General features: G+C 43.2%; 1 protein-coding gene across 8 annotated transcripts in view; it reads right to left on the bottom strand.

Moving 5' to 3' along the window:
* CCDC7 (coiled-coil domain containing 7) overlaps window positions 1-13,745 on the bottom strand; it is a 130,612-nt gene that overhangs the window by 98,253 nt on the left and 18,614 nt on the right. For 7 of the 8 annotated variants that reach the window (XM_083579043.1, XM_083579038.1, XM_083579041.1 and 4 more), the window contains exons 14-17: window positions 13,093-13,196; window positions 11,057-11,138; window positions 5,139-5,204; window positions 2,686-3,012 (exon numbers count right to left, since the gene is read on the bottom strand). In XM_083579043.1, coding sequence (XP_083435169.1) covers window positions 2,686-3,012; window positions 5,139-5,204; window positions 11,057-11,138; window positions 13,093-13,196 — 579 coding nt within the window. The remainder of the gene's footprint in view (window positions 1-2,685; window positions 3,013-5,138; window positions 5,205-11,056; window positions 11,139-13,092; window positions 13,197-13,745) is intronic. The other variant, XM_083579039.1, reaches the window with a different exon arrangement.

The following is a 13,745-nucleotide window of genomic DNA, read 5'->3' as shown; positions in this document are numbered from 1 at the left end:
CCGAAAACCCAGAAGTAAGTGTTCCAGTTTTCAAGCGTTTTTTAGAAGCCATACGTCCGATGCGGCTGTTGGCTATTGTTTCCAGGGTGCCTGCGCCAATCGGAAGCTGTGCCTTGGTTTTTGAACATTTCAGTAGTTGAATGGACTTCCAGAATGGATTATGTTCGTGAACCAAGATAGCACTGTATATACTTCAATTCTCTCCCTACTCCCATATAGGCTGCAGTCCTATATGGACTTCCTTGGGAGTAAATCCTATTTAATTCAACGGGGGCGGGGGGGAGTCTGAGTAGACATGCGTACTGTAAATAAATAAATCCCAGTTACTATTTCTTTTTTTTTTAATGTTACTTGACTTGCACACGATGGGGGTCTGAGAGCTTTGGCAGGTATAAAATGATGTGTTACTTTTTCTTTTTCTTTCTTGATGTGCACTGTTTGTGTATTTTAACTACAGTTGAGCTTTGGCTGCTGTGAAATGGGGGCTGCACTTTGAGAGAGGGGCCTGATGTTCACATGCCATATCTAATGTTGAGGTTTGCCTACTATGAAATGGCATGGAGTGAGGCGTAACTGATTTGTGCCAGCTGAAAAATTTAGGGCATATTTATTTCAGTGCCTGGAGTGAAGCAGGCTACAAAATTTTGTCGAATCTCAGTTCCTGGGAAAGCTACATCTGTTGATCATTGGTCTCTCTTGCAGCTCATGATACCTCTGAGAAGAAAACATGGTAACTCTATTTGACACCTGCAATTTGCAAATATATTATCTGAGCATCTTTCTCAACTACACACTATCAGCAGGATTGCCAACTTTTTTTATAAAAAAAAAAGGCTCTGCTCCTCTGAGTTTTGCAGTTGCCTGTTAGGCAGACAAAAAAATTAATGAAAGCTGCAATCCTATGCATTTCTAAGTCCTCCCCTCTAACTATATGAGCAGAATCTGAAGCTGGAGACTGCTTTCCTCACTACCATGCTACAAAGGGCTTTACCTGTTTAATTTCCGTATGTCAGGCTGATGTTAAAGGTGAAGGAGAGTGAAAACAGAAGGGAATCCTAATGCTGCAATCAAATATATATTCTTTGGACCAAGTCCTATTGCATACTAATACAATCCAATGCATATTACACAGAAATATGACTACTACATTCAACAGGGCTTACTTGCATCTGCATCTGATTAGAGTCTTGCAGAGATCTGCCTATTGTTATCCCTGGCTCAGCCTACCAGTAGTGGCAGCAGGGCTGACCTGACTTCCAAGCAGCTGAGTTGCTGCTGTTTAACAGGAGGGACAGTGGGAGAGTTCAGAGAGTTAAGATATTTAATGTTACATAAAAATGCTGAATGAATGTATTAGTATTGAAGTTAACTGGGAAGGGAAGCCAGTGTTTTTCCATGGGGACTGAAGTGGAGGATAGCTGTAAATTTCCATTACAAGAGTGTGGTAATCTTTCCTGCATTGTAGGGGACTAGATGACTATCAAGGTCCCTTCCAACTCCACAATTCTATTATTCTATCTTTCTGGAGTCATGAGATTGACATTGGGTTACAAGATGTTTATATATGTCAATTGACTAAATTCCTCCATGTTAAATCTATATTCCCTTTGTTCTAAACAGCCTGAGGCAGATAGGCTGGAAAGCTCAAATATCGGATTTTTGCTAAATTAAGCCTACAAACTTTATACTGGGAGCAGAATATGCTTGTCTGTGTATGAGACAACATGTTTTCCTTGTTTTTGTAATGTTTGAAGCTAAGTTCTGTTAGTAAAGCTTTTTTAACCATTTTCTGGACTGGAGAAATTTATTTGTAAACAAGAGCCAGTTTTACAGTAAGAAATTCTTCTGCTTGCATTTATTGTTTAAAATCTCCACAGAGAAGGCAGGAAGGTCTGTTCTGTGCAAGCACATAGACAGGAGCATCACAAAGGGTCTGCTCCTATGTTTGCTTAGGGACCACATGATATCATACAACTCTCCTCAATCACTGAACTATTTGGAGGAGATGTTGTTAGTTGACCCCCATGGCTCAGACATACTGCTCATAACCACCAGGAGTCATGAATTCTGTACTGTGTCCAATTTTATGAAATTCCCTTCCAATTAAGGTCAGCCAGGCCCCCTTCCCTGCTGAACATTTGGCTATTATTCAAATAGGTTTTGTAACTGAATTTTAATTTTACAGTTTTAACTCATTTTTAGTTTCACTGTATGGGTTCTCTTGAACTTTGTAATTAAACAGCACATAAATTGTTGAAAGAAATAAAAATATAGAGTTCAAATAAAACATTATCTAAATGTAAATACCTAAGGTAAATCCAAAGGAATTGCAGTGATGTTCTTCAAATCTTATGCAGTTATAACTTTGTAGGATACCTACATCTGGCCACTTGGCCATTGTCAAGATATTGGTCTAGAGATGGATCACTGGTCTAAACCAGAATGGTTGATTTTATTTTCAGTGAGTCAGTATCCTATCTCCTCCATTATTATTTCCTCTGCTTAACAAAAGGCTCAAGCTGCATGCTGCATGCTGCATACATATATTGCCAATGTTATGCCTAGCCATTCATATTCAAAATATATAGCCATAATGTTATCAGAGGAAGGAGTATAAACTTGTAACTAATGCTTCATTCAAAATTTATCTATATTTTAGTAACCAAAATAGGAAGCATTACTTACTCCCTCTGATTTCCCTGCTTTCGTTTTCCGTGATTCTTCCATCCTTTTTTCAGGTTCTTTTTCCTGACCTTCGCTCAGTGCTTTATCCATGTCTATAAATGACCCCTTTCTCTTCTGTTTCACATCTTTTGCTGGAAATGTTTCTCCTGCTTTTCCTGTTTCAGGTGCACTGACAGCCAATTTTTGTACATCTGTTCCTTTAGGTTTTGTTCCTTTTTTGCCTTTCTTCTGCACATCTTTTTCATCTTCAATTTCTGTATAAGGGAACTGCCAATCTGGAATAGTTGGAGGTACTTCAGCAAAATGAACCTTAGCCATCTCAGCTTCCTATTTTTAAAAAATAAATACAACATTTACATTTATTTAATGTGAAATGTACAGTTTGTGAGGAGGGGGTCCTAGAGTCAACAATATCTGGAGAAACCCAGACAAGACTAAAAGAAAAATGAAACCATAATACAGTAATTTAAACAGTTTCAGCTCAGAAGCAACAATATTATCTGTATTATATTCTACTTGCCTAGAGATAAAGTTTCTAACACCAATTGGACAAATTGGCATAATAGCATAGAATGCCGACAAACATTCCAGCTGCTCAGGGAATCAAACTGCCAGCATAGTTTACAGTTGAGTTTCTGTGGGGCTGTAACAAAGCTCACACGAATATTAAGAATAGCAGCAGCTGGGAAAGACAGCAGACTGAAGGTTGGGAAGAAGCTTATAGACAATGGAGTAATTTGTTTTCTGTTCCTCCAGTGGCTAAGAATCAAACAAATTCAAATAAAAATAAAAATAGTTTAAACTAAACATTAGGAAGAACCTCTTGATAGTACAGGCTGCTCAACAGTGACATAAACTGCAATAGATAGTGGTGGATTCTTCTTCATTAGCTTTGAAGTGGACGGTGAGCTGCTACCTATCGAAGATGCTGTAAAGGTAAAGGACCCCTGGACATTTAAGTCCAGTCAAAGGTGACTATGGGATGCGGCTCTCATCTCGCTCATCTCGCTTTTTGGACTGAGAGAGCCGGCGTTTGTTCACAGACAGCTTTCCAGGTCATGTGGCTAGCATGACTAAATTGTTACTGGCACACAGAGGACCATGACAAGTGCCAGAGAGCACAGAAACACTGTTTACCTTCCTGCCACAGCGATACCTATTTATCTACTTGCACTGGTATGCTTTCGAACTGCTAGATTGGCAGGAGCTGGGACAGAGCAACGGGAGCTCACCCCATCGTGCGGATTCAAACCGCCAACTTTCCGATCAAAAAGCCCAAGGGGCTCAGTGGTTTAGACCACAGTGCCATCCATGTCTCGAAGATGCTGTAGAAGTGCATTTTCTACACTATCATAAGGTTGGGCTAGATTATCTTTGATAGTCCTTCTAATTTAATGATTCAATGTCTCACCAAAAAGGAAGCTAAATAGCAGGAAGCCCGGAGTCTGAATGACTGAAAGAATGGTGCAGCATAAGGGTACAGCATAAGCAGTGGGAAGAGAAAGAAGAAGAGAGGAAAAGGCAGATCAAGAACAAAGAAGGTTGACTAAGCAGAGACATGAACGAAGAAGAGATCTTTGGGGGGGGGAATATACAGTGCTTATGAACAAAGGAGCTAATGCTGTGACTGAGGAGGGACTGGAGACAGGAGTGTGAGAGAAGTTGCCTAAACTGAAGGCTAAAGTAAACAGTGGAATGAAAACCAGAGCATTGGAAAGGTAGAAGCATTTTGAAGAAAAGAGTCAAAGAGAGGGGAGGCAAAATCTCACAAAATAGCTAGGGAGAAGTGTGGCTAACCACTATTGACAGGAAGGAAGTGGACAAGCAAGGACAGTTTGCAGGTCTTGTTATTGTGGGCATGAGAAACAATGGAATATGAAGTTGTAGGACTAAAGTCTAGACCAAATCGAGGAATTTCACTTATTCCTTCCACTTTGTTTTGTGATCTGAGAAATCTACAGCAGTGGAGTGGGCATGAAAGTTGAATACACATGGTGGTTTAAAACAACCCCTAGTTCTAGTAACAATTTATGAAACCTCAACTTGTAACTGTTGCTCCTTTTAATGTTTCTTAACAACATCAACGTGGGTGGTGCTGTCGATCGGAAGGTTGGGCTTGTTGATCGGAAGGTTGGCGGTTCGAATCCCCGCAACGGGTGAGCTCCCGTTGTTCAGTCCCAGCTCCTGCCAACCTAGCAGTTCGAAAGCACGTTAAAGTGCAAGTAGATAAATAGGTACCACTCCGGCAGGAAGGTACTGCTCTGGTTTTGCCAGAAGCTGCTTAGTCATGCTGGCCATATGACCCAGAAAAACTGTCTGCGGACAAACGTCAGCTCCCTCAGCCAGTAAAGCGAGATGAGCGCTGCAACCCCAGAGTCATTCATGACTGGACTTAACTGTCAGGGGTCCTTTACCTTTACCTTTTAACAACATCAAAACAGTGCACGCAATACCTCTAAGGCTTTCTGTAGTTTCTCTTCAAGCATTTTCTTCTCTTGTTCAAGGGTCTGAATATTTGCCTACAATGTCAAAATACGTTTAGGCATTTAAATTCACAATTTGGGTTTCTTATCAAAATATCCATACAGCGACATTCTAGAATATGCTCTACCATTCCACAAACATACACTGCACCTATTACATAATGATATGCAAACATATTTGGTTTTCCAATTATGTCCCAGAGGATCTGTTCCAAAAGAAACTAATTACCAATGCATTAATTGAGTTGAAAGGACAGGCAATGAGGCCTGATTATTTTAAGTAATAAGTGAGGGGGATATGTTCTTTTGTGAAATAAAAGAATCCTTCTCTTCTGAAGCTATAATAAAGCATGTAATTCTAAATCAAACAACATTACTGATAATGGTGTCACGACTGTGTGATATTGTATAGTAAAGATCAAGTAACATCTTAATCATTGCCAAATTGAAATATGTCCAGAAAATATTTTATCCCTAAGGTCTTGTAGATAGAGATGAAAGAGGAAGTAGGAAGTTCAGCACTCTCACTTCCTCTTTCAGCTCTATGTGCTTTTCAAGGCTCAGATCAGGACCTGAGCAGCAAAACAGAAAGAGGACTGACCAGAAAGGATAGGAGGAGAGGGTTGGGTGGTAAGGTAGGAAGGAAGGAAAGGGGACACTGGTGTGGAAGAAAAATAGTGTGACCAAGGGAGAGGAAGTGAAATTCCACAGGAGATATGAAAAGGCGAGACTGGACTGCCCGGTCCAGGAGAGGGAGACAGTAAACACAAACATGTTGTATACAGTAAAATGGATCCTCTTGAAATTGTCCTAGTCCCTGTCACTACCATTCAATATGTCTCCATTGACTGAGCCATAGTAATCATGATCTAGTAGTTTCAAGCACAGCTATGTTGCAAAACATGGAACTAAGATATATACAGTGGTACCTCTGGTTGTGGACGGGATCCGTTCTGGAGGTCCAGCCGGATCCCAAGGTTTTTGCAACTGGAGGACCTGCTTCTGCACATGCGCGCACGGCGGTAGAATGCTTCTGTGCATGCAGCAAAACCTGGTCCAATACTTGGTCCAAAACCAGGTTTGTCACTTTTGTAAAATGAAAGTGTTTTTATTGTATTTTAGTGTTTTGTTGGAAGCCGCCCAGAGTGGCTGGGAAAATCCAGCAAGATGGGTGGGGTATAAATAATTTTTTATTATTATTATTATTATTATGTAACCAGAGGATTATATAATATGAGGTACTACTGCAGATTTATCCATAGACCTAAGCTGGATCTAGACACATCAAAGAAGCGTTTCAGTTAAACACATTGCAAACTTCATACAAGGAAATCTGGTTGGGAAAGATGGGACTCTACAGCGCCATCTGGTGTCACAGAGTTATATAATACTGTCAGAGCTGCCCAAGGTCCCAGCTCACAAAGGACCAACGCTGCTTCGTTGTTAAGTACAAAAGTCTTTATTGAAGTTCAGTTTCACTTCCAGAGCCGCAGCGCGCAGCTCTACGTCTCAACTGTCAGACCGCTGATGCTCCGTCTGAGTCTCCTCCCCCCAGACACCAATTTAAGACTCTCACCTTACTCCACCTCTTCCTCTGTTCCTTCCGCCTCTGGTTCCGCCTGGCCGTTGGGGTCTCGCCCTTTCTAGACTCTTCTGACGCTGAGTCCTCTGAGCCTTCCCCCTCCCTCCGGCGGGCTTTAGGAGCTGGTTCCCCATCCGGGTCTCCTGCTGTTCCCCGCGCCTGTACATTTGAACTTGGCGTGCGCGCCCAGCCGGTAACTTTTCTCCTGACCGTTTCACTGCTGCTGCTGTCACTGCTTCCCCCTCTGGGGGGGCTAGCTGCAACTGACCTCCCCTCCGTTGGAGGCGTGGTCAGCCCTGACTCACTTTCTCTCCCCGCTGGAGGAGACGCTGGCCCTGACACATGTGACTCTTCCCCCCCACTACGCTCTGGTGGGGAAACAGGTCCCGATCCCCCACTGCTGCTTTGGGGTTCCCCTCTGGCTCCTTGTTTCTGGTGCGTCCCCCCTGGGACCCCCCTTGCCCTGACCATCGGCGCCCCCTTCTGGGAATCTTCTGATTCACTGGAGAAGCTCATGGAATCTCTCGGGCCACTGTCATACTCCCCTACGCTGCCCTCGGATTCTTCCCCTTCGCTCTCCATTTCCTCTCTCCCCAGTGCTCCTGCTCCTGAGCCCCTGACAAATACGCTTTTCCTTTACCAGTCTAGCTGAGTCCCCAGTGAAGGTTGGTACACTCAAACTTTGTTGTTGTTTAGTCGTTTAGTCGTGCCTGACTCTTCATGACCCCATGGACCAGAGCATGCCAGGCACTCCTGTCTTCCACAGCCTCCCACAGTTTGGTCATAGTCATGTTTGTAGCTTCAAGAACACTGTCCAACCATCTTGTCCTCTGTCGTCCCCTTCTCCTTGTGCCCTCCATCTTTCCCAACATCAGGGTCTTTTCCAGGGAGTCTTCTCTTCTCATGAGGTGGCCAAAGTATTGGAGCCTCAGCTTCACGATCTGTCCTTCCAGTGAGCACTCAGGGCTGATTTCCTTAAGAATGGATAGGTTTGATCTTCTTGCAGTCCATGGGACTCTCAAGAGTCTCCTCCAGCACCATAATTCAAAAGTATCAATTCTTCGGCGATCAGCCTTCTTTTTGGTCCAGCTCTCACTTCCATACATCACTACTGGGGAAACCATGGCTTTAACCATACGGACCTTTGTTGGCAACTACTGGGGCACAACTCCAGCTTCTGTATAGGATGAAGGGTTGCCTTAAAGTGCAGTCCCAGAATGCTCAGAGCTGTTTCCTTGAAAGCCACACAGCATTAACTAGGCCCTAGGAATATGTTTGTCTTCACTGATCAGGTGCTTGCTTGCTTGCTTGCTTGCTTGTTTGTTTGTTTGTTTGGTAATCCCCCGCCCCACACAACTGAACTGGTTATTTGTGTGAGTGACCACCAGGGGACACATCTCTTTTTGTACAATAGCTTTTTTCCTTTTTTTTAGTTTTTAGTTTTTTTGTTTTTTGGATGGGGAGGTTTCATATTTTCCAATCTTACTAAAGTTAATGGACTAAATAGGACAATTAAATATAATGAGAGGGAAGGGTGGGAGTGTTGGAATATGCAATTATTTTTTGATCTGGCGAATCCATCACCTTGATGGTGGAAATGGTGCTTAGGTGTGAATCACCTGGGTCTGCCTTAAACTTATGAAAATTTATATTAGTATGTTACTACTCCCTTAAGTAAAAAATTAATAATAGAACTCTGGGGAAAGAGAAGCATGAACTGCTGGGGCAACTGAGAAGGACAATAGCTGCTAAATCCTGTTTTAGTCCTTTCATAAACTGCAGGGATAGTTCTGCAAGAAAATAAAAGCAAATTTGGATACATCTTCCTTGCCTGAAGTGTAACATCAGCTTCTGGACGTTTATTTTTATTTGTTTGGTAAAACCTGGCCTGGAACTGCTTTAGGCTCTGACTGGATTCCCTTAATGTTACAGTGATTACTTTCTCTCTGGATATACCCGTAACTTCATCAGATACGTCAATACTGCCATCTATCACCCACAGGCAGGGATTGCAGAGTTGAGGAAGTAGTTTGCTTCATATTATATAGTGCTGTCATTTTCCTGCTTCCCATCCAGGGGATTCTTTTTCTCCTTGATCACATTTAGCCTCACTTCTTGTACTATTGTGTATTTTCTCTCCCCTTGCCCACCCCCATTTGTTCCTTGCTGCCCTGGGTAAGTTTTGTGTGAGTTGGAATGTGTTTGGAATTTGTTTCTCCCATGTCAGCCTTTAATTTTACTTTTCCTCCTCACACATTTTTCCTCTCTTCCCCTTCCACTTCATTCCCCTCCCTTATAGTTTGGGTGATTGTGCCTTTGATTATCATATCAGTTTATTTTTCTGAGAAGCTTTTACTTTTTCTGAGAGTGGATCATGTGTGAGTGAGTTGTCTTGTTTATACCCTTCCCCTCTGCTTCTCTGAACTGTGGTTGTCATTATTTTGTTTCCTCCTTCAACAAGTTTGTGAACCTTGAGTAGCTTCTTTGCTTGGTACCTCTGCTTTTTAAACCCTCCCATGTGATCCTTTATTCTCTGTGTATTTTCTCTTGAACCCTGGAATACTATTATATTATCATTACATTAGCCCCATAAGCCTTTCACTCTGTTTGCTGCCTTCTCTTGGTTTGTCTCCCTGCCAGTTCTGGAGCAGAACTAAGGTGCTTCTTTTGGGCTGAATTAGAGCCTGGAGCAATCCTCATGGAACTCAGTGGGGCTTACTTCAGAGTCAAGTACAATTATTCTACCATTAACTGACATTAGAACTTGTGACTGCAATGACCCTCCTGAAGCACGGTAAGACACTTAGATACTAAGTAATAAAACTGAAATATTTTGAGTGTCAACTGCTTCTTTGAAAAAGAGGATAAGGAAGAGAACCAGCATGGGGGAGCACATAACTTTTGTCCTAGTAGAGAAGCAAATGTAACAGCAGGAACCCCTTTTAAATCACTTTTCAATTTAGTTAGGACAGGGGTCAGCAAACTTTTTCAGGAGGGGGCCGGTCCATTGTCCCTCAGACCTTGTGAGGGGCAGGATCCACCACCTCCCGAAAGCACACCCCTCCTGAAAGCCCCCTCCCCGCCTATGCCACTCACACCGCAGCCACCAACGCTGCCTCGTCTCTGGCAGCATCGGCATCCTCTCTCTCAGTGGGGCACAGAGCCCATGCCGCTGGCCTGGACAGCGAAGGCAGCCTCCACGCCACTGCCGCTTCCTTCTTGCGCGGCTGCTTCCTCCCACTTGGCCACCTTAACAGGAAGGAAGGGGCAGTGCCCAGATGCCTCCGCGACATCACTGCTTCTTCCTGTTCTGCCTCCTAAGCGGGAAGGAAGGGGTGGCACCCAGATGCTGCTGGCCTGGGCAGCCTCCGTGCCACCGCCGCTTCCTCCTGCTCGGCTGCCACAGCAGGAAGGAAGGGGCAGTGACCAGAAGCCGTGCCAGCATCGCTGCCTGCCCAGAGTCATTTGCGGCTTTTGATTGGCTGCAGGAGCTTCTTGCAGCCAATCAGAAGCCGTGTCACGTCGCAGAAGTCAGCCTCTGCGCAGCGAGGCCTCTGCGCTGCGCCTGTTTAGCGCGGGGACTGACTGAGCGGGCGGAAGGGTCCACAAGGTTCGGGGTCCATATCCAGCCCACGCGCCTTAGTTTGACAACCTCTGAGTTAGGAGCTAACTGTTTGTAAAACTGCAGTGCTTAGATGTCTGCAGCATCTTTGCAAAGGAGGCAAGCATGCCAAACTGGGTCCAACATTGGGGGAGTTGTTGTGCGTGCATGATGTCACACATGTAACACTGACGCAAACACACACCCATTGGGCCATGCCTGTGGAATATGCAGGTGCCTGCTAGGCCATTCTGGCAATCACAGCAGAGGATGTGGAGGGTGAAAATCGCCCTCCAAGCCTCCCGCCCCTGCCCGGCGCTCTGGCAATCGCCTGGGGTGGCGGGGGATGGCAGACCCCTCAATATTGGGGGGCCTTACCCACTTCCTCAAAATATTTAGGTGGCTGAAGTCCCTTTCACCCCCTATACTGGATACCCCTGAAAGGAGGATATGTAGAAAACCAAAACAAGTTGGCAACGCCCTTGTGACCTCCTAGCAGCCCCACTAGGTTTTGTAGGCAGCAGCCACTGCTGCATAAATCCACAGTCAAAAGAAACCCACTATCAAATCATAGTCCACAGATATATTCTGTGATATGTTGGTGGTTTTATCAACCCTTTTTGGGTTAAAGTTTATTTTTTAAAATCAACTTTAAAAAATAAACTTTTTAAAAAAAAACTTGCAGGGAACTAGAATACATATTACCTGAGCTTTAGCTAAGTCTTCTTTCATTTTTTGGTTTTCAGCTTCTTTGTGCTTTAAAGGAATAGGAGTTGGTCTTGCTGGTCTGTAATTAAGAACATATAGGGCAAACTGTGAAGTCAATAAGGCACTCAAAATACATTTTATTGTTCCTGCAGAGGTGTCATAAATTGGTGAAACTAGAATAATGGTGCAGAATGTTCACAAACATTTATTTATTTGATTCAATTTATGAATTACTTCACATAAAGTATCTTGAACCAATTTCATATCAGAAACATCAACAATAAAAACAACTCCATAGATTAAAACAATTAAAAATAAATCCATATGTAAAAGCAATAGACAATAGAAACAGTGTCTGTCTGAACAGACAGATGAGATGGCATCTGAAGAAGGCCCTCTCCCATAGAGCTAAGTGACTGAATTGTCTCACTTATTATATATACCCAATCTTTTAGGTATCTTTATCCAAACTTGTATGATCTTTGTACACTAATAGCAACAGCTTTAACTTAGCTTGGTAGTTAATCACACTGAGAGCCAGTGTTTGTACTGGTTAGAGTGTTGGACTAGGCAGGGGTCTGCAAACTTTTTCAGCAGGGGACCGGTCCACTGTCCCTCAGACCTTGGGGGGGCAGACTATATTGGGGGGGGATTAATGAATTCCTATGCCCCACATAGGAATGCATTTTAAATTTTAGAGATGCATTTTAAATAAAAGGACACATTCTACTCATGTAAAAACACGCTGACTCCCCAACCTTCCACGGGCCGGATTTAGAAGGCGATTGGTGCGGATCCATCCCCTGGGCCTTTGTTTGCTTACCCATGGACTAAGACCTGGAAGACCAGGCTTCAAATCTCTTCTCAGCCATGCAGCGTACTGGGTAACATTGGGCCAATCACTGCCTCTAAGACAATGAACAGTCAAGCCACTGCAATTTGCAACAGCTGCAGCTTCTGACTAAACCTCATGGGCAGCTCTGTATAGAACTGCTGCAAAGTAATCTGGATTTTACCAGTGCATGGCCAGCAGTAATAGTAAAGCTATCCCAGTCCAGAAATTGTTGCAACTGTCCTATCAGCCAAAGTTAGTAAAAGGCACTCCTAATCAGTGACGTCACTTGGGCCCCTAGTGAAAGAGAGAAATTTGGAATCATCCCAGACTGCTCCTTCAGGATGAGCACAACCCTGTTTAAAGCAGGCAACTGACCAATTATTCAGACTTGGGAACTGCCAGTCTTACCAGGATTCAGAGTTCAGAGTCCATGTACTGGCCCTCATCAAGCCCACCACAAAGTCCAGGCACCAGTCAACAGCCTTGCTGAATTCAGCTGTTACAGAGAAGTGCAACTGATGACATGTCACCCCAAATGACCCAATTATCACTTCCACTGGCTTTATGCTACTGTTAAACAGCAGTGAGAACAAAATGGTACCATGCAGCACCCCATTGCATGACTGCCAGGGGGGCAAGAGATGATCACCTAATGCTGTTGGAACCACTGTAAATGCCTCTAATACCCATCCAACCACATCAGTTCAGGAGGAAGACATGGCCAAGTGGATCATAAAGTTGCTGTGAAATTAAGTAAGGAAAAACTGCCAATATCATAAACACACAGCATCAAGACAAAACATCCTACCCAAGTAAACCCAACAGAACTTATTTCTTAATAGTCATGCATGGGGTTGCAGAGTTACCGGTAGTTATTTTGAATTTGGTGAATATTACTTCCTAATGGTAATTTAAGTCAATTTTTAAGAAGCAAATCTAGTTGAAGCCAGAAGTAAATTTCTCAGTGAGGCTTTCGGCAGGCTGCAACTGGTGGGGATACCAATAGAGGCACTTCTAGTTTCCCGCTCACTTGGCAAAACAAATGGGGAGTTTTGTGTGAGCAAAATGATGCTAGCATCACTCTGTGGGTGGAACCCAGTGAAGATTGTCAGGGCTAGGTGGAGGACACTTCCACCCCACAAACAAACCAAGAAAGGGAGTTTAGATTACAATCTAGATTATTAATTACTTTTCTTACTTTTCTACAATTACTTGAGGTGGTTTTTCTTCAACTTTTGCTTTTTCTTTTTCCAGTTTTGATAACATTTTTTTCCTTGTATCTTGCACTCCTTTTTCTTGCTGCTAGACGTATGTGAGAAAACACCAAATAGGTTACATAGGAAAATTATTACTTGTTCCTTGCACAGTTGCACATTTGAAGATGCAATGGGCAGGAAACAGCACAGAACTTCCAGAGACCTTTGACAGAGGAAGAATATTTCCACTCTTCCCCTTGGTTACATGAGGAAGACACCATGAGGATATAAAACAACAAAACATCATATATAGGGAAAAACAACTGCATCTATAATATCTGTTGTACTGTGTCATTTGTATCCATTAAGCAATATTACAATAAATAAGAACATAATCCAATATAAAAGTCATTTCCTGAATTTGCTCATTTTCCTTTTCCCCTTCTCATCCTTTTTTCCTGTTGTATAATGTCTGGCAAGAACCCATCTACACGCAAGTCCCACTTTCCGGACATTTCCAGGAAATTGTTCATTGGGCAATTTCCATTATTGCTAACAGCAACATTTCCAATCCGTGAGCTTTCTTCCCTCTTCTACCATTTCTTCCTAAAATGGCTGTGGCCAATCAGCAAAAGAGAAAAAAAAAATGAAAATT

Source organism: Podarcis filfolensis, assembly GCF_964270895.1.
Source record: "Podarcis filfolensis genome assembly, chromosome: 12".
NCBI classification, from domain to species: Eukaryota; Metazoa; Chordata; class Lepidosauria; order Squamata; family Lacertidae; genus Podarcis; species Podarcis filfolensis.
Note: the sequence above shows the minus strand (reverse complement) of the source record. Positions and strands in the feature narration are given on the sequence as shown.